This window comes from Hydra vulgaris, chromosome 02, assembly GCF_038396675.1.
Source record: "Hydra vulgaris chromosome 02, alternate assembly HydraT2T_AEP".
Taxonomy (NCBI): Eukaryota; Metazoa; Cnidaria; class Hydrozoa; order Anthoathecata; family Hydridae; genus Hydra; species Hydra vulgaris.
The window spans coordinates 43,003,799-43,026,098 of record NC_088921.1 but is presented as its reverse complement, the minus strand read 5'-3'; the positions used below and the strand labels follow the sequence as shown (position 1 = coordinate 43,026,098).

Sequence of the window (22,300 nt, the reverse complement as noted above, 5' to 3'; positions counted from 1 at the left end):
CGTCACGGAAGTTTTTTAATAATTAAAGGAAGTATCTAGAAGTTTCCAGAAGCATGCAGAAGCAAGACAGTTTATCGAAGTGAGTTTTATCAAAGTGTTTTATTGAAGAACATCAATACAAGAAGTGAAATACAACAAGTTTAACATTACATCAATACAGTCCACATCCAACCAAGACGTTGTGTTCCACAGAACATTATTGTATCATCACAAGGTAAATGTAACACGGTAAGCCTTGAGAAGCGTGATTATTTATTTTTATTATTTTTATGACTTCAAGTGCAAAAATGGCTCCCGACAGTCTTGGATTGGAACTAAGAAAGAAATTTATTGGCGATTACGTAAGTGGAATGTCACAAAAAAGTATTTGTGATAAATATCGCGTGAAAAAATGGACCGTATCAAGACCATTTTCCGAATATCGTTCCACGGGGAAGTTGGCAGCAGATAACAAAGGTGGAAGACCGCGTTCAACCACTTCTAGAGAGGATTCTATGATCGTCAGATCCGTCAAGAAGGATCCCGGGATATCATCAGTCGAGATACAAAAGCAATTAGAGCTGCCTGTATCGGACCGAACAATCAGACGACGTGCTGTTAAAGTCGGATTGTTTTCTCGACGCCCTGCAAAGAAACCGCCTTTGCCGTGTACGTCGACCGGAAAACGCCTCGATTTACGTTACTGCCATAAGACCGTGAAGCATGGTGGAGACAATGTAATGGTCTGGGGGTGTTTTTCTGCCAACGGTCTAGGTCCAATACATCGAAACGATGAAATAATGGACCGTTTCATGTATAAAAATATCCTGAAAGATGTTATGTTACCTCATGCTGAATGGAATATGCCAATAAAATGGGTTTTTCAGCAAGACAACGATCCGAAACACATTGCAAAAGTAGTCAAGCAGTGGTTTCAAGACAACCATTTATCGGTGATGGATTGGCCGCCTCAATCTCCGGATCTCAGCCCTATCGAGAACCTGTGGGAGATCGTCAACCGCAGAATTAATCGTGAAGGTGTTCGTAATAAGAATCAACTGTTTGAACAAATCCAAAAGGCCTGGGCAGCGATTCCACAAAGTTTCATTGATCACATGATCGAATCTATGTCTCGAAGATGCAAGGCTGTGATCGACAACAAAGGATTCGCCACGAAATATTGATAGCGAAATACAGCTTGGTCAACATTTTGTCGAGTTGCACTGGTTTTGTCCAGAAGGAAATCAACTTTTTTTAATACTTTTGATTAATTTATTAATTTTCGTGTACAAATAATAAACTTTGTGATGAATAAAACTTGAAGAACTTTGTCTCTAAACAGTTACATAGTTATTTCTCTAAATTGAAAAAATGCAGCACTTTTATATAAAGAAACTAAATTAGCATTATTTGGTTGCATTCGTTTTGTCCGATACTGTATATATATATATATATATATATATATATATATATATATATACACACACATATATATACATATATATATATAAAAATATATATACTGAAAAAACCATGTATAAAATATTAAAAAACAACATTGATATTTGATAAAATAACAACTTTTTTTTAAAAAAATACTTGATATATTTTTGATTATGTTTAATTTATATTGCATTATATCTTAAAATGACATTCTCGATGACACTTTTTTATGGATAAAATTGAAAATTTTGTTTACCTGATATTCGAGGGCCTTTGTGAAGCTTAAAAAACGACTTTAAAACAGATTTATAACAAGTGGTTTCTTGGCCCAGGGGCATATAAGTTTATTCAACAAAAGAAAATGAAAAGCAAAAGCAGTGATTTTGAAACATTCGTTATTAAGGGTTTTACCAACATGTTGTTTTTTTTAGTTTTTTTTCCCCCAGCTACCGGGTAAAGGTTTAAACGCACTGAGCGATAGAAAAATTAAGTATAAACGAGCCCGCTATATTAAAAAAACCCGCCTAAAAATCTAGTTAAAATCATGTTATTGTGAATTAATGCTAAATATTTTTTATTAATTGATAGGGTTAGCAGCGCTAATAATAAAAACCTCTGTTGAGTTTATCCTTAAATATTTTATTTTTTATACTTCTATTGAAACTGTTTTTTCCTTTTATGAACTTGATCAGATTTGGTCTTTACGTAAGCGTAAACGGCGTGAAAACATCTTTAAAACTAACTCCTCGCAAAGAATTTAGAAGTAAACGATTTTTTAATAAGAAGTTTTTGTATTTCTTCGTAAGAAGGAAAGTTTTCTAAATTACCAATAGCCGCAACTGAAGGTTTTGAAGATAACATCTTTTCGGATATTCTTCTCAAATCATCAGATGTTACCGCTTCTAAAATATAAATTAAAAAAACTCAAAGTGAAAAGGTAATGATAATTGCTACTTTTGTAAACATTGTTAAAATATCTAGAAAGATAAAAATTTTCTTATATTAAAGATTAAGCATCAACCTAACTAGATGCATGGACATTTGTTAAGTAAAATATTTTTTTAATGTTTATGGAATGATAATATAAACGTTTTTAGGGATTTATTTAATAAATGTTGTTCGTATCTGGTCAGATGTTTTCTTTTTAGGTAACCGTTTATCTAAAAAAAATTTGAAAATAAATATAAAATAAAGGGGAGAGTGTGTACGAAACAACCAGACTTTGAAAGAGTCGATGCGATTATTTCTAACATACCGGTATCCGACTATAATTGTATTTTACTCTTTGTATTGCAACAGCCACTCACCAAAAATTTACAGTTTTACTAAAATAAAAGGCGTCGTAAGGTTGCACTAAAAATTTTAAAGATAAAAAGCTATTTTTACGTTTACTCATTTATTTTTAAGCAAAATGTTGACCAGGTTTTATGAATTAAAAAATGAAGTGTTACAATTTTTGGAAGCAAAAAACGAATGCTCATTAGAATGTGACTTTCTTAAAAAAAAAACTTGTTATGTGACCTTGCATTTTTAGTTGGTATAACAAATTACCTAAATATCTTGAACATAAACTTGCAAAGTAAAAACATCCTATTTCCAACATTATTTTAACAAATTAATGTTTTTAAGGTCATGTTAAAATTATTTGTTAATCACAGAAAAATCTTCAACTATTTCCATCATTTGAAAATTATTATATTTGAAAATGAGATTACCATTGTTGTGTTTTTAAAGTACAAAGCTGTCATTTTGAAACTTTTACAATCATATAAAACTGGCTTTGCAGATTTTAAAGCTGAAACTAAGAATATTTTGCTCTTTATCAACAAATTCACTATATTAGATAATATTTGCGTTTATACACTAAAATTGCAATTGATAATCACAGACATTCAAAGTCACTTAAGATTAAAAACAAATTTTAAGAACTGTGTTTATCATCAATTGCTCAAGATCTTAAATCATTCTGGAAATTTGTTTCAAAAAACCACTTTCCTGAAGTCAATGATATGGCACTCAGATTTAATGAAAATTTGAATCAACCTACATTTGTGAAAAACATTTTCTACAATGAATTACAATAAAACCAAAAATAGGTCAATTCTGACTGACAACTATCTTAGTAATCTGATACTTCTATCTGCCTAAAAAATCAATGCAGACATTGAAAAACTAATTTCAGACGGCCAACCTAACCACTCCTAAGTGTCATATAATTTTTTGATACAAATTATTATAATAGTTATACTTATATATTTGTAAAAATAAATATTTTTTGCCTGCAAAATTGTTTTTAACTTTTTTTTGTTTGCGTCCAAAAAAGTCTGATTATCCCTGGATTAGTATAAGGTATCTCATTGATGACGATATATTCGATGTTTTCATTTTCATTTTTATTTTTATGCGTTCTTTTTTATTTCTATTTTTCACATTTTCGTTTAATATTTTTTATCTTTAAGAGAAAAAAAATGTCTTTGCAAGTATCAACTGCTAAAAAGCGACAAAGGCCCACATCTTCACCAATAGAAAAGGCTGTAAGAAAAGTAAATGCTGACAACAATTCCATCAATAAAACAGCATTATTGTTTTGAATATCAAGATAATAGCAAAAGTGATTAAAAAGACTACAGAGAATGAGTATGAGCAGCACCCAAATATAGATAAGAATTTTTTCTAAACTTTATTTATTAATTTTTTTTATTAATGCTGGAGAGGATACTATACCACGGGTGATAATTTTTCAAGTAAACTATAAGGATCACATGCTAAACAATGGGCTTTCTAGAGCATTGGTTTAGCTCATGTTTCAGGTTGGATAACTGAAAATAATTTTGTGAAAACAATGAAACATTTTGTAAGCCATGTAAAACTAAGTGAAGGAAATCCTGCTCTATTAATATTAGATAATCATTCCTCCTACGTTATTCTTTGTGTGATATTCCATTTTGTAAAAATTCTAACTTTTCCACCACATTGCAGCCAGAGATTACAGTCTTTAAATTGTTTTAAATTGCTCAAACACTGTAATGGTATATGGGCAACTTAAAACAAGATACAGAATAGCTATGAATGAATGGATGCTCTCATATCCTGAAAAACAGTTAGCAATTATCAGGTTGCACAGTTTGCTAAGATGGTTATTTAGCAGCTTTGAGCATAACAAATGAATTTACCCTTTAAATTCCAATATAACTTTCTGATGACGATTTTCTGATATCTTACGTAACTGATAGACCTGAGCAAGTTCTTTTCGATGATGCTACTCTACAAAACTTGAAAATGAAAGGCATTTTTAAAATCTAAGGATCGTAAAATAGTCTCAGCTATAATCACAAGTACTCCAGAAAAAACAAAACAAAAAAAAACAAAAACGAAGAGAAAGAAACAGAAAAAAGTTAAAAAAGTGTTTTCAAGAAGATTTAAACAAAACAAAAAAAAATACAAAAAAACAAACTCCATTGATTCTAGTGGTACCATATTGTTGCATGATGATGCAAGCTCAAATGATGAAATTCATTTATCAAAATTTATTAAATTAAAAAATCAGGATATTTGTGAAGAGCATGGTAAAAATCATTGTATTGTATGTTATGGACAATATGGTAAGACCATGGAACCAGTGAAATTTATGTGAAACGTGGGCACATGGATCTTGTAGCTTCAAAGGTGCGATTGATTTCTGCCAAAAATGTTTCTGATCCTTTTCTTTAGTTTTTGTCGTTGACTAATTTACATGAGGATACTATTGTTGATTATTAATATAAAATTAATATTAAAGCTATTAATTTATTATCGTTGAAATTTTTTCTTAAACATCTTTACTTTTAACGAGGCTGCAAGCAGCCACTATTAGAGTTAAAAGTTACTGAAAGAAAAAATGTTTATGAAGTTTATGAAGTAAGATAACTATTAACAGACGACTTAAAAGATTGCAAACTAAATGAATCAGGAAAACAAGTAGATGGAAGAGAATTCCAAAAAACTGATGTTTGAGAAAAAAACTTGACAAATAAGACTTTTTGGAGCACATAAAAACATTCACAGTAAAAGGATAATACTTATTTGAATGACAAGTAACACAAGGATGAATTTTAGTAAATTTCACAAAAGATGCTATTTCTTTAGAGCAGCGCCCATTATAGTATTTATAGAAAAGAGAAAGAGAAGCAACATTAGAACGATGTGACAATGGTTAAAGGTTGGCTGCAAGAGCAGGTCCAACTATGTCTACAATGCGCTTTTGCACCAGGTTTAGATTTTGTTACCTACCTAAAGACAAAGCTGAACTGTTTGCTAAGAACTTTTTATCAATCTCATCTTTTGATTCCACTAACCATATCCTACCTGATATGATTAGTGGAATCAAGAGATGACATTGAAGTTATTGCATTGTTTGACATTTGTATCACTCTAGCTTCTACATCTAAAGTGATTTCCTGCTCTCTTCTACAACTTGTAGTCCAGACAATGTTATAGTCTTGGAGAAGTGTTATGTAGAGCTGTCATCTATACTTTTAAAACTATTTAACAAGTGCTTATCAGAGTCCTGCTTTCCAGTCTGCTGGAAATGGCATCTCTTATCCCTATTTTCAAAATTTCTTGAGAGAGATCTGAATTGTCTAACTACCGTCCCATTAGTCTTCTTCCTATCATAAGCAAGGTTTTTGAGTCTTTAACTAACAAACACCTAATCTCTTGTCTTGAATCTAATAACTCACTTTCTGATAACTAATATGGATTTCCATCTTCTCGTTCTACTGCTGATTTGTTAATGGTAATAACTGATAGGTTATATTGTGCATTAGATAGATGTGGAAAGGTTAATGCTTTCGCTCTTAACATTTCTAAAGGCTTTGATAAAGTTTAACATGCTGGTCTTCTCCATAAGCTCTCTTCTTACGGCGTATCAGATATCATCTTTAATATAAGTAGTATAAAAGTTGCCCTCAACAGACAGCACTTTTTTTCATTTCATGTAACTTTAGGGGTTACTCAAGGTCCTATCCTTGGCTCTATACTTTTTTAAATTTATCTTACTAATCTCCCTGAAATTCTCATATCTAAGGTAGCATTGTTCTTTGTATGTCGCCTAGGAGGCCTTTTTACTAGATAGTAGCTGGATGCAGTTAACATCTGCCCAAGATGAGTATTTTTATTGAGACACTATCTCTAGCCTTTACTCAATCAAGAATTATATAATCAAGAGTTATAAATTACTCAAATATACTGAAATTAAGAGTTATTTTTAATTGTTAACAACAATTTGATTTTCAGAAGTTTAGTTAACAGATTATTATTCTTAAAAGAATTGTTAGTTTTCGAAAAAAGGTTATGGCTCATTCATAGCACAACGTGACTCTTTCATTTATCTGATATTATAAAAGAGCTGTTTCCTCTCTTTTTTTTAAATAGGTGCATGCCAGATTATTAGCATTGTTATCTAATTTATTTTAATTTTATAATTGTTTAAAAAATCAAAGTTGAATTTTTTTCATACTTTTTAAAACCTTTTCATACACACACTCTCTTACAACCCATCACTTTATGATAAGATGTACAATGTACATTGTACATTTTATGATAATATTGTTCCTTACATGGAGAGTAGATAAAAACTTAACTAATATAATCCCAAATCATGCAATATGAATTGTTATACTATACTTCTGAGAATAATACTTGTTAATTCCCAAAAGAATAGCATTACAGACTTTGTTGTAAAGGCTTAAGCTTGTTAAATAATATTTAGATTTGAGACAATACATACACAGAATAAAATACTAAAAGCTTGGTTTCAAAGACGTAAAATGAAAATAAATAACATGCTCTATCCTTATTAGTTTCTGAATAGAGTAGAATGAAGTTTTTAAAATTTAGTTACACCTAGTACAGAATGTTTAAACACAATTGTTTTTTTAATGAGTTTTATTCTTTTAATACATGATAACCCAATGATGAGATGTAATTTGCACATTTATTTATACTATAAGTATTCTTATTTTTATTTGCATCCTTATTATTATTTTATTTTAAATAAAGGCTGTGACTACGATTTGAATCAACCTTCAGCAATTTTCAACTTTGTCAAAAGATCATATTTTTATGGGTAAAAGAGTTGTTCCACCAAATGGCAAGTCATTGGCATGCATAAAATGAAAATGAGCAATTGACAAATTGACAGATATTTAAATATTTCTGAAATCAGCATTTGTACATCAATAAAACAATACTTATCAATGGGTAATGTAAATAATAAACCTTGTATTAGACATCCAAAAAAACTGTCAGCATGCAATAAAAACATGCTTTACAGCTAAGCAGACCCAACCAAAAAGCAGTAAAGAGTATCAGCTTAAAGTGCAGAAATCAACAGTTCGCTTTCAGACAAAATATCATATGACAATAATATTATATTACAATAAAATATTACATTAAATAATATTATATTGCATAAAAAAATTAAATTGGTTTCATGCTATAAGAAAATCTTTGTTGACATTAACCGATCACCAAATATGAAAAAAAAGGAGTAAAGATCACCAAATGCGAAAAAAATGGAATAAAGATCACAAAATACAAAAAATTTGGAGTAAAGATCACCAAACACGATAAAAAATGGAGTAAAGATTACCAAATACAAAAAAAATGGAGTAAAGATCACCAAATGCGAAAAAAAATGGAGTAAAGATCACCAAATACAAAAAAAAGTTTACATTAGGATTATGAAGATTATGATTACAATGGTTTCTTTATTAATGATGAATCAAATTTTGAAATTATTAACAGAAAAAACAACAGATTTATTTGCTAAATATTTAAAGCAACATACATAGCCATATTCAAAAAAGTGGTGGCTCTGTTGACATATGAGTATGAATATCATATTCAAACGTTGGCTGTCATAAAATATATGAATGAACAATTAAACCAGTATGGGTATCGTGACATATGCGGTAGTGGTATAGTGGTAGAGTGCTCATTTCATAAGCAAGAGGTTTCGAGTTCAATTCACACCACGCCCCTGGTAGTACTGCGCTCAACTTGTTTCTCTGCACAGCTGCCTTGTTCTTCAAGGTTCGTATTTCGGAGTTAGAGATTTGAGAGTGCATTATAACCACAAGTAGCCTCCTCATATGTAGTGGCCTTCTTGGTCTTGCAAAGGTGAATTATAAAAAAATTGATTATTTGATTATTGATTATTTCCTTAAAAGTAATATTTGACGTATGTCTTGGCTAGCATGATTACCTGACTTAAACCTGATCAAAAATTTATGGAGCTAGATGAATTATCAACTTTCAAAAGAGCATGTATCAAAAACAATCCTGTATTAAAACATTTTGATAAAAATTTTTTAGGTGCGTTTAAACTTTATTGCACTTTTTCTCATTAATTTTTTAATTACTTATGTTTAGTATTTCGTTTCAGAGTAAGATTTGTTTTTATCTTTTTTAAGATTTTTTCCTAACTAATAAGTTGCTAAGAAAATTTTTTTTCCCATAACATGATTGTAATAGAAACTCAGTTAAATTCCTTGATATGCAATCAAGTAAAGATATATGCAATCAAGTAAAGTAACTGAAAATAAAATACCAAAGTTCAATATAAAATTGAACATACCTATTGATTCATATAACATACCTATTGATTCAAATAACTCTTGTGCAGATTTATGAAATCCAAGACCAAGGATTTGTCTATTTAAAAAAAAAAAAAAAACTCAACAAAAAAATAAAATAAAGGTAATAAAAACTCTTTTGTTTAAAAAACAAAATAAATTTTTAATTACTTTCTTTATTATTCAATGAGAGAGTTTTTTCAAGTTAATCTCTCTCTCTCTCTCTATATATATATACATATATATATATATATACATACATATATATATATATATATATATATATATATATATATATATATATATATATATATATATACATACATATATATATATATGATGATAATGTATGTTGCACTTTCAAGGTAAGAGTCGTTTGTTATAATGTATTTTGCAAATTCAAGGTAAGAGTCGTGTCTTATTGGTTGGAAAAAAAAAGTTTCTTATTGGTTGGAAAAAAAACGTTTCTTATTGGTTGGAAAAAAAATCGAAAAGTATTGAAGCGTGACCGAATGGATATAAAGATTGAAAAAAAGAAAAAAAAGCAGTTATAGTCGTTTCTTATTGGTTGGAAAAAAAATCGAAAAGTATTGAAGCGTGACCGAATGGATATAAAGATTGAAAAAAAGAAAAATCTTCATCTTCAGAGAAAGAAATAAATTAATTTAATGTACTTTTTTTACGAATATATAATTCATTTTAAACTTGTTTTTTTCGATTTTTTTCCAACCAATAAGAAACGGTCACGCTTCAAGACTTTTCGATTTTTTTACAACCAATAAGAAACGCTCACGCTTCAATACTTTTCGATTTTTTTCCAACCAATAAGAAACGACTTGTTTTTTCCAACCAATAAGAAACGACTCTTACCTTGAAAGTGCAACATACATTATAAGAAACGACTCTTACCTTGAAAGTGCAACATACATTATCATCATATATATATATACATATATATATATATATACATACATATATATATATATATATATATATATACATACATATATATATATATATATCTATATATACATATATATATATATATATATATATATATATATATATATATATATATATATATATATATATATATATATATATATATAGATATATATATATATATATATATCTATATATATATATATTTATATATATATAATATTATTATAATATATACTATATAACGCAATTCAACACTTATCACCAGTAGAATTTAAATTATAACTGTTATTATTATAAATATCCAAATTGTTAAAGAGGCATTTAAATAGTCTCTGCAGGCATTTTTTTGCTCGCAGGCAGTAGTATGGCCACCACTTCAATAAACTTGGTTCGGACTTCTCCTGTTACCCTAAAAAAACAGGTTAATCTGTTTTTGAATATTTACATCATTTTTGCTTCTGCTGCTAAAGCTATTTAATATATCAGTTCCTCTGTAGCCTGTGGTTGGAAAATACCTGTCACAGTGAAAAACTTCAGTGAGTCAACTAAAGCTATTTAATATATCAGTTCCTCTGTAGCTTGTGATTGGAAAAGTGTCACAGTGAAAAACTTCAGAACACAGAAACTCTTCATTTCTCTCATAGCTCCTGTTTGCTGGAAAATGGAATTTGTGGTTTGAAATTTTTAAATTAAAAGTTTAGAAAAAATAAAAATACTGGATCACACTAACATAGGTAGTTGCACCAAAAAAGTTAATTTAATCCAATACCAATAAATGTGTAATAAAATGAAAGAGAATGAAAAATGCTTTCCAACAACACCAAATTTATGATGCTGGCATTATTGGTTCAAAAGTTATTGAGATTTTTAGTTTGTCCGAAGTGCCTTGACATCCTATGGACTTTATATAGAGAAATAAAAAAAAAGTGAAGCAATTTTCTTTCAAATGTAAATATTTCAGAAAGTATTATGAATACATTAACAAAAGTATATACCAAAATAAGCAGTTTCAAAATAGGAATTTATTTGTACTAGTTGCAATGAAAAATGAAATGAAATAAAGAAATTATTATCCATAAATTATGCAAATTACAAAAAAACGTTTGATGATTTTTTTAAATAAATATGAATATTTCATAAGTTTTTAAGATTACATATAGGTAAAAAAAACACATTAAAATGAACAGTTTCAAGAGATGAATTTGAACTTATAAGTAGCAAAAGAACATGAAAATTTTTTTCTTACATAAATAATAACAGTTAACTAAACTTCAAAAAATAGTTTGCCAAGTATCATGTCAGCAATAATTGACTCAATAAACATGTCAAAATCTTCTGGTGAGTCCTTGTCGAAACCCCAGTAAGATGTAAAATACACAGTTCTCTTGTCTTTTTGCCTTTCTGTTAGTATTCGTCCATAAAAAATTTTGTCCTGTCCATTTTCTAGTTCCTATTATATACTTAAAAATATATGATTAAACAAATGATTAGTCATACTTTGATTACTTAACATTTTTTCAAGAAAAGGTTTCTGGTTTGGGGCAACTTTTATAAACATTTCATTACCAACAGAGGCATTAATGCCTTAATGCCTTGTTAGCCTTTTGAGATGCTTCAATCCGTCTTGTTTTAATGTTATCGTCTATCCCTTTACTTTCAAGCACTCCTGCTTTTCAGATCTGTGATCCTCTATTATATATTATAGGTTTCTTTGAATATCTTTGTATTAGGTTTCTTTGAATATCTTCTGGTTTGGATTCAATCCACTGAAGAGTGTGATTCAGTTTTGCTTTAACTTTTGAATCTAGATATCCAATAGTGGCATTGGGGGCTTTTCTAAGTAGACAGTCTGTCATGCCAAGAGCACGTTCTGCATGCATATTGTTGGCAGGTGCTGATAGTGTGTCCTTCAATATTTTCTCAGTAGGGTTAGATAGAGGCCCAGATATATAACTGTGCAATTGTCTATGAATAACACACTCAATAGAACTCAGAAGAGTTGATATTATTATGTTGAGGAGCGTTATATCAGTTGTTTTCAGCAATGACTTGTGCACCTCGTCAAACACTGATTTTTGCCCAAAAATATCTAGATCTGTTGACAACAAATCATTGGAACTTTGTTTCATCTGGGTGATTCTTTGATGACAAATCTGGAACATGGGTATCTAAATTTAATGAATTGTAAAAATAAATGAAAAAGGTACACAATATTCTTAAGCTAAAATAATATTTTAGCTTAAGAATATTGTGCCCTATCTGAAAGACAACTTTTAATTTTGGACAAAAAGATTTCTTTAACTGTTACTCTAGACATCTGCGTAAAATCAGCATAAGTATCAGCTACTTCTTTCAATGCTGTTAATATGTGTGTGGCATAATCAAATGCTTTACCCCCTGGTAGTCTCATGGTAGAAATGGTAAGTGACTGCTTTTGTGGGTAAACACTTACATGGAATTCGTTGAGATGTTTGTCCACCACTGTAGTGGCATCAAATGCCAAAGTCGCAACGTCACAAGTATGTAGAGCCTCTCCTGTCTGAATAAGAGATATCACTACTAGCTCAAAAGCCATTCCGGCAACATTTGATTTGTGTGGAACTGAAGACAGTTCTGTCCCAGTCAAAATCTGACATACATGGGTTAGAACATCATTTATATTTGTGATAGGTACTTGGCTAACTAAGGACCTGTAGACACATTTCCTCAATGCTGGACCATATGCTCGTCCTACTATGGTTTCAACCACACTTTTGTCTTGTGGCTCTAATATCAAACTTAAGAGATAATGGTTTTGTTCTGTGAGTTGACAACATTCCTTTTTTACTTTCACCAACTCCATTTTGAACTCAAGTTCAATGCTTTTAATGTGTTTATCTCTTTCTTTTGCTTCAGATCTGTTTTTTTCTAATAAGTTATTTAACTGAGTTCTTAGCTTACTGTTTGATATCTTCAGCTTCCTTATTGAATTAATGTATTCTTTATGATCCAGAGATTTCAAAACTATCTGGTTGTCTTTAGCGTGAAGATACTTTTGTTTCCACATTGTCAATGAAGCAGATTTTCTGTTTTCCTTCTGAGTCAAATTACGATTTGTAAATTTTAGATTTTTACATATTTTTAGTTTATCTCTCAGAAATTGAACAGTTTCTCTAGAGTGGCGAAGAGATTGTTTTTTTGCAAAGCATGACGGGCAACCTTTTCGGTTGCTGAAGCCTGTTGTACATGATATGCCATCTGTCGCAGCATGTTGAGTTTCATTTGCATCAGCAAAAGCTGTGTTGAGATCTAAGGTTGTGTCAACAATTCCTGTATCAGTAGTATCTGCCATAAAGGCTGTATTAAGATCTATACTGGTCATTGCTTTAGTAGACTCATCCTCCTTTGGTTGATACCTGAAAGGCATATCACAATAATTAACTATTTCAAACCAGTATCGATCAGGAACTTTTTTGAATTTTAAAAAACCATCTTCTGTTCGTTTAATGGCAGTCTTTAGCTTAACAACATCAGCCTTTGGCAAACATTCAGTTAAAATCTTTGTAGACTCTGCAAGAGTTTTTTTAATTTGATATTTTAGATATAAAATACACCCATTCTTAATAGGTATGTTGATTAGGAAAAAATTTTCTCCAATGAAACCCCATAAATCCTGGGTTGTTTTTCTCATTTTGAATTTGTGGACCTAAAAACGGAAAAAAAAAAGAAAGAATTAGATCCAATAATATATTAATATATCGTCGTTGGCCAGGTAATATCTCACTTGTGTAAAAAGCAAAATTTTACAGGAGACTGAAAAAACTATATATTTCAATGAAATGAGGTTTTAAAAGTAAGAGTAAAAAACAAATAACTAACAAATTATATTATAATTTGTTTTTTACTCTTACTTTTAAAACCTCATTTCATTGAAATATATAGTTTTTTCAGTCTCCTGTAAAATTTTGCTTTTTACACAAGTGAGATATTACCTGGCCAATGACGATATACATAGTCACAGATTCTTGAGTCTAGAATAGATCAATCAACAATTAAAAGTTCTAAGACTATGTCACTACTGACTAAACTAGTCACTTTAGTTCACTGAATAAACTTATAAAGTAATAAAGTCTAAGTCACTAAGTCTAATTTTCCAATCTAAATCTAGAATAATCTACATTCTAGATCTAATAACTTACAATTATAATAAGTTCACATTTTAACAGATAGAAATAGATCTAGTTCTAGAGTAATCTAGAGTCTAGACTAGTATCATGGCTCCTTAGTTTTACTTTTTAAAAAAAAACGATCTCATTATCGATAATTGGTAGTTGGCTGACAATGGCAACATGTAGATTTGTGCTTAAAAATTTTATATTGTTGACTAAACTGATTGTAATACAATTTTAAACTAACATAGAAGACGAATTTGCTAGGTGTATGGTTAAAAATTAGATATGTACGGTCAATAGATAAATTTTATTTAAAAAAACAAAACTTACCTTATTTCAAAGGGAAAAAACACCAAAATGGCTACGGATACACAAAAATAAAAATTTACTGATGCTTAGAGGTCCTTCTTGTTGGTAAAATGAAACAAACAATGTGACTGAAAGTGGCTGATCTATCAAACAATGCTTGAAGCACTGATGAGCCAAATAAGCATTTTGTAAAAACGGAACAGAAAATGGACGCAGATGTCGACAGTACTTCAGGATCCAATATAGCGGACTATGCGAGTCACTACACTAACATCACTATTGCCAGTCTTAATCGAAAAGAAAAAAAAAAAAAAGATTCAAAAAAGTGGAGTTCTTCATTTGGCTCTGATAACAATTTTAAGATGTACTTTTATTAAATTTACACAAGTGCTAGAAGTTTCAGAGCTCTAGCTAGTCTGGAAGGTAGTGAAAAATCAATTGCAAGATTCTAGGACAACTGATAGCCGACAAACATCTTGTGAAGTCAAACTAACATTTGAAAAAAAAATACAAGTTTATTCTAAAACACCATTTTTATTGAATAAGATTTTATTTTTCTAATCATCCTTAAGTGGGTTGGATACCAATGCAACAAAAAGGAGGTTGTTAGGGTGCCCACAACCTATAGTAGAAGATGGAACAGCTTTCCTTACCATCTTTTTTCAAATAGATTATATATGATAAAACGTAACAAAAGATGATATCTGATAAACAATCCTTTAATCATATAAATTATATCAGATAGTTTAAATGACTTATAATTTTTTGAAAACTGTTTTAGCAGTTGATGTCCTAATGGATACCAAATATGTTATACTGCGTCATATTACCATAACAAAATACTTGATGGAAAAGGCATACAAAGAAAAAAAAAACAGGAGAAAAAACGTGCTCAAACAAACAGTGACTTAGTCAAGGTTTACACATGCACGAATTACCCATAACTAAGAAATTATGTCTCCTTCCCCACCTCCTCCCGCAAAGTTTACATTATAGCCTAGTGGCCTTAATGAAAATTTTGCGGGTATAATATAATAATATAATAGATTAGTACCTATTTCTGCTCAAGAAAAAAAATATATATAATATAATATAATAGATTAGTACCTATTTCTACTCAAAAAAAAGAAAGAAATAAAATATCAATGATTATTTGGCAGCCCCTCTTAGCACTCTTAGCATGCAGCAAAGAGCCCGTCTCTACACTACTGGTATACTTGCATGATGATTATATTTGCCCCTAATTGTAATAGAACTACCCTTTATGAGATACGTGAAAAAAATCCTTTCCCGATGCCACACCACAAACACTGCCCACATACATCAGAGTAATACCTGAAGTATTACCCAGAAGTGTCCTCAAACAAGCAATAGATTTGAATACGCTACCTATTTCAAAATTTATATTAAAACAACATGAAATGACTGTTCTTTAAGAAAGTAGATAATAAACGTACATTTCACTTACTTACAAAATAAACAACTTCAAAGAAAAAATTTACTTTTATTTGTAAAAGTAAAAAACATTTTTTTTCAAATTCCTTTTAGTAAGCTGTTATTGCTAATTAGTTACTTTAAAACGTAAAATTAATTTGTTCTTATGATGCAGTTTTATTTTATTTTGTAAAGTAAGTGTTATGTTTTTTAAATATTATACTTACGTAAGTTTACAGTATATATTTTTTACATAATTATAACCAAAATTACTTTTCAAAGTAATTTAATTTACAAGACTTACCATTAAAAGTAACTTACATTTACAAGTATAAGTAAAAATGCAAATAACTTTTACTTGTAAAAGTATATTACTTTTTCAAGTACCAGTTACTCATTTAAAAAACTTAACTTTAGTAATTAAGTTTTACAATTTATATAATTTATGTAAAAAAAACAAAAAAACAAATTACTTTTAAATGTAAGTAAATTATATATTTTATATGAGTTATGTAAAGTAATTTACGCTTAAAAGTAATTCGCGTTTTTACATCAAAATAAGTAAAAGTGCCGTCCCTAGATATAAACGTGATGCATTAGAAAGGAAGTTTTCCTAACACTTATTAATTATTACAAGAAATTATTATTATTTTGAGAAATTCTTTTGTATTCCTACCACTGCCTCGACATAACACTTGTATGCTTAAACTCTCTATTATCTAAAGTGGCGACTTCTAGAAAGTGAATTTTGCAAAGTCTGGAAAATATTTAAGTGCTTAACACACGGTTTTTATTAAGCAGTTAAATTGTGTAATAAGTGTACCAGTGTTCATATTTTACAATAAGGAAAAAAAAAGTAAATTTTTTCAATTTTTTTATGTGGCGATTACTAGCAAAGGGGTTATTTGCTTCCAGTGATTGGCACCACCAGCTTACGCCCAACCTATCAAATTCATTTAAAAAATTTTATGTGTATAAGGTATTCTTGCATCCTAATAACAAACTGAGATAAAAAATTATGAAATTAAAATGACTTGTTTTTTGAGTGATTATCGAAAAGCTTGTCTAAAATTTGTCGTTAAACATAAAAAGATTTTTGGGCAAAGTTTTATTTACAATAAATCCTGTGCCTTTATTTTTAAAGCTACTATCGTCAAATTTTCATCAGTTATAAAGAGAACATCAGAGCTTTTTAAGATAGAATTTCAAAGCTTTCCAGCAATTAGTTTTTGCTTGGCATGTTTTTTATTGACCAAGTGGCCATTGGGTGATCACTGTGAGGGTTTTACTCTATGTGATCACTGGAGGGTTTTACTCTAATCTGTTTTGTTTAATTACATAAAAAATAAAAAATAGTGTGCATAGCGCATGCATACACTATAATCATTTAATTAAAATCAAAGCAAGAAGTCTGTGAAAAATGTTTATTTGATTTGTATAACTTTTAAAAAAATTATTTTAACTATTTTATTTTAATATAAACTCTTATAATGTTTCTATTCTGTCAGGACTATTCAGGTATACACAAAAAGCTAAATGAAGACTAAGGGGCCATCCATAAAGGAAATCATGTTAATAGGGGGAGAAGTCAAAATATAAAGGATAAAAAAGGACAAAGGGGAGTGGGTGTCATCAGAAAAGGACGTCATGTTATAGTTTTATTTAACTTAGTTTTAATAACATGAACTATATTAAGCCTAAATATTCCTTTTTAGCGTCTAAACTTATTCACTAATAATTTTTTAATTACTTTATAAAGAGCTTCAAATCGTTGAATGAGCTTGGTGCTGAGCTCAAAAAGAGATGCTACGATATTAGCAGAAGCACTTTATATACTTGGTTGATGCCAAAACAGAGCAAATTGTTTGAAGGAAAGGGACATGTCCACACGATTCCAATCAAATTAATGCAAGCTTAAACAATCTGATTCAAGTCACATGGTTGATCCATTTTGCACAGCAACTATAAGGAATATAGAAGAAGTTTGCTCTTTTAGGCCTCAAGGGCGTGTGCTTTATAAGTCAAGGCGATAAAGCTTGGTTCCCGATTGGAATCACCGTTGCTAATAAACAAGCTCCTATATTAATGCATATGGAATATCGAATTTCTCTTCCTAATCATGATTGGGTCATCCTTCATTTCCAATAACTTTGAGGGTACACAAGATTTCTACTTGAACCTGGGTTCTTCATCTATATTGGTGATCTTCCTGATAATCTTACCTCTAAAATGACTGATGACACATCTATATACTCTAGTCTTGACAAAAAATTCATTATTTTTTAAACGCTTAGAACAGGCAGCTGATCTGGAATCTGATGTTCCTTCTGTGACAGCTTGGGGAATAAGTGACTTCTGAATTAAACAAAACTTGTTTACTGCTTGTAATTATGACAATATTGTTGATATTCCTATACTGATGAATGGCAACAACTGAGTCCTTTACTTCATGCCTTTATGGAGTATAATTCATTAGTGACCTCACGTGAAAGCCATATATACAAACGTGCAGCAATGCATCTGTTGCAAAGTTGACACCTGTTAAGGTTGGCTCATTTTCTTACGCTCGCTGTTTTCTTACTCTTGATTTTATGATTCATTTTCTTACTCTGGATTTTATTATCTACCTCTAGATAATACAAAACCAATCCAAATATTGTCATATTTGGGTTAGTTTTGCATTGAGGCCCCCTCTATTATTTAGATAAGGTCCAAAATGAATTGCAAATATTGCTGGACTTGCTCTAGGTCCCAAACTTGAGCCTCTTAATAGCAGGGATTATCCTGGTTATATTTTGAAAATCTGGAAAATTTTTCCAAAAAATATCCAGAAAACATTTTTAAAAATATATCTAAAAAAATACAGAGATAAAAATGCATTTTGTGTAACTAAGAATATCTCATGTGTTTGAAAAGCAAAATAATTCATTATTGCTACGCACTAATAGTTATAATATTTAATGTGTCATTATAAATTAACTATTTAATATAAAACATAATATTAACATTATGCACATAATATTAACATTATTTGCACGAAAAAAATGTTTAAATATTTTAATTTTTCAAATTAGTAAAATAGCGTTGTAGTGTTTACAGTGGTAAAGAGGCGCAGCAGGATATGGTTGCTAGTTCAAGTCCTCCATAGAGGAGTTGTTTTCTCTTTTTAACTTTTTTGAATCCTCTATAAAGAAGTTGTTTTTTTAAAAAAAGTTTTATTTCTAAGTAGTTAAATGTTTTTTAACTGTTGTTTATCTTTTTTTTTTCAAAGTTTTATAGAACATGTGCATCATTAGGTACATAAATCGACTGTTAAAACTGTATTCACAGTAGAGTGTACATAAACTGACTGACTTAAATGGGGATAGACGCAGTGGAGTGTACATATATCGACTGAGAGTTTAGGTTTTGGGCAAGAACTCTCTTATATAAAAGAAAATTTTAAATTTCAATCTTAACTAAACAGCATTAAAAAATAAATATAAAAAAATTATTAAAATAAATTAAAGTAGATTTTTAGGTAAAATAGTCAAAACAATTAATAATAAATATACGCATACAAATAAGGAGAAATTAGTTGTAGACATGTACATTTAACTAAATATAGCGTAGATTAATTGATGAACGATAACATTACTGTCTTACTTATTAGATGACAAAAAAATATTTGAAACTTATTTGAGAAATCTATTTGGATATCCAGAAAAAATTTGTTTTTAAAAAATATATCTGGAAATCCTGAAATATCCTAAAAAAGATAATCCCTGTAATAGCCATAATATGCTTAAGCATAAAATGAGACAACCTAGAATAATTTCTTATCTAAATATTGATCATTACAACATATTGTCTATATTGATCAAATATTACAAAATGTTTAAGACTACAAAAAAAAAAAAATATATAATTATTTTTTTTAATCATCAAAATTTTGTAAACTATTGACTAATTTTTGAATGAATAGCTATCAACAGAATGTCTACCTGCGTGGTATTGTCAGACTTGAAAAATCCTTTACATGTCAAAAAAATGTGCATTTAATTGCAAATCAAAGTTCTTAAAAAAATTAATTCATAAAAACTTAAAAACATATTTAAGAACTTAATTAAAAATTGAAGTAAACATAAATTATAAAAAAAAATCTAAATCTAAAATAAACCTTCCAATATCTTCAAAACGTACAACACGAGATTCCAAATTCATCATCAGCATTGATTGTGTTTGTTTTTTTGCTCGAGCTACTTCTACCTATTTTTATGTTCATTAAAATCTTGTTAATTATGCTTTAAAACATTTAATGAACAATTTTATCTATCAAATAAATTTTTATTTTTTTTATAAGAAACAAATTAGTAATAAAATATACTTCATGAAATGGTTCGGAAATAAGACGTGTATACTCGTTTGTAATAACTTTGACCAAGTCTTTTGCCTTTAAAAAGTAAAATAAAAAAAATATCGATAAATTAAACTCAATATATCTCTGGAAAATAAAATATAAAAACATTTCTTAAAGTTGACAAAAAAAAGTGCGCTTCTTTTCTTATAACTGTAAATGAAAAAACCTTAAAAATAAGTTTAAAAGTTAATTTGCTAAAATATATTATGTAACAATTTAAAAATAACTTCATCACTTTAATGACTTTTTTCCTAAAGGAAACTTTTGTAATTTTTATCTATATCCAAAAAAACAAAACAAGCAAGTTAGATTAAATCGACATAATTGTCAATATTTTATAATAAAAATTTAAAAACTTGTAAAATATCCATTATTAATTTTGTCTTTTACTGAAACTAATTATTAATAAATACATTAATTTAATAGGAAAAAAAAAAGTCTAAGCAATAAATACCATAGCAATAAATAAACTAGACAAAATTTAAACAATGTTCATATTGTTTAAATAAAAATAACATAAAGGATATATAATAATAAAGATGACCAGCATCATCATGCTGAAGAATGCTAAAACAATCCTAATTTTAATTAACTTTTATATTGTGCTCTCTTAATAGAAATAGAGGATGTCGGCCTTATATATAAAATTCTATAAAATGTATAATACACATATAAAAATCTTGAAACTGTTAAGTAATGCTTTATAAATTTTAATTATATTAACTTAATTATATTTGTTTCATTTAAAAAAAAATTAATATTATAAGTACAATACAAATCTAATATTTAGAAGATCTAAACTTAATCATTATCCAGACATTGGAGATGCGTGTGTGCATATATATATATATATATATATATATATATATATATATATATATATATATATATATATATATATATATATATATATATATATATATATATATATATATATACATACGCACACACACACACATCAATTTTGCAAAAAATTTAATATTTTAAAATCATTATGATGAACTATTTTTACTCAAAGTTGCTGTGTATATAGAATGATAGGATAGAGCATAACAATCTGGCAGTGTGGGGTTCAAATCCTGTAATATGTAATTGTGTAAAAATGTAATATGTAATTGTGTAAAAAATGTAAATTTTTTCTTTTTTCATTTTCATTAAAGTTTTTTCATTATATTTAATTTTATTTGAAATCCTTTCCATTACCTAAACTTTTATGATCCGATACTTACATAGTTACACTCATTATTTGGTTTATTGAATGCAGCAACACTATAGCTGTTATGAACACCATACTTTAAGACCATTAAATATCTTTTATACCAAAAGACACAGAACACTGGTTCGGCCCTTTTTTACTTGAGATCTTATTTTTCTTGCTGGATTCTATATCTGATTTTTCACGTTTAGAGTACATCCTTGTGTACTATACAGATCTTTATTTTTCCATTATGTTTATAAGCATACACTGGCCATTTTGATCCACCTTATTGTGTAATTTTTGATGTTTTTTTGTGTGTAACTTTTTATATTTTTTATATAATTACATACAAGCAAAAATAAATCTAATATAAGTACTATATGAATCTAATATATAGAAGATCTATAACTAATCAGAAATTTGCTAAATTTAACTATTATCCAGACATTTGTTAAAAACAAGTTGCTCCAATAAACTTGTTGGTGAAAACAAAATATTGTTTATGTAATTTTTATTAAAATAAGTTTAAAACAAAATTGTAATAAAATAGCTAATTCCATGTTAAATGATTTAAAAATGTCATTCTATATATCAGACTTTGTTAATACAGTAATTTTATACAGTAGAGAGTACTTAGTAAAATAAGAACTCCATGAAACTTTAGCCTCATAACTCTAGCTTCAAGAAGATCCAGAAATATGATCATTTTACTTTGAGTAGATATTCGCCAGCAGTAAGGTCTGAGGGGACAAAAGTCCCCAGAATTGCAAAGTTTATTTAGAGGTTTAAAGTCACACCTTTAAAAATATTTGATTTTTTTATTATT

General features: G+C 28.7%; 1 protein-coding gene across 2 annotated transcripts in view; it reads right to left on the bottom strand.

Moving 5' to 3' along the window:
- Nucleotides 1-2,040: 2,040 nt before the first annotated feature.
- The window catches only part of LOC101240630 (mitochondrial-processing peptidase subunit alpha), an 85,274-nt gene continuing 65,014 nt past the window's right edge, over nt 2,041-22,300 (bottom strand). The window contains exons 8-11 of one of the 2 annotated variants that reach the window (XM_065790993.1): nt 20,244-20,309; nt 20,037-20,125; nt 9,062-9,117; nt 2,041-2,324 (exon numbers count right to left, since the gene is read on the bottom strand). In XM_065790993.1, the coding sequence (XP_065647065.1) occupies nt 2,161-2,324; nt 9,062-9,117; nt 20,037-20,125; nt 20,244-20,309 (375 nt within the window). In that variant the 3' untranslated portion in view covers nt 2,041-2,160. Of the gene's footprint in view, nt 2,325-9,040; nt 9,118-20,036; nt 20,126-20,243; nt 20,310-22,300 lie in introns of both variants that reach the window. The other variant, XM_065790992.1, reaches the window with a different exon arrangement.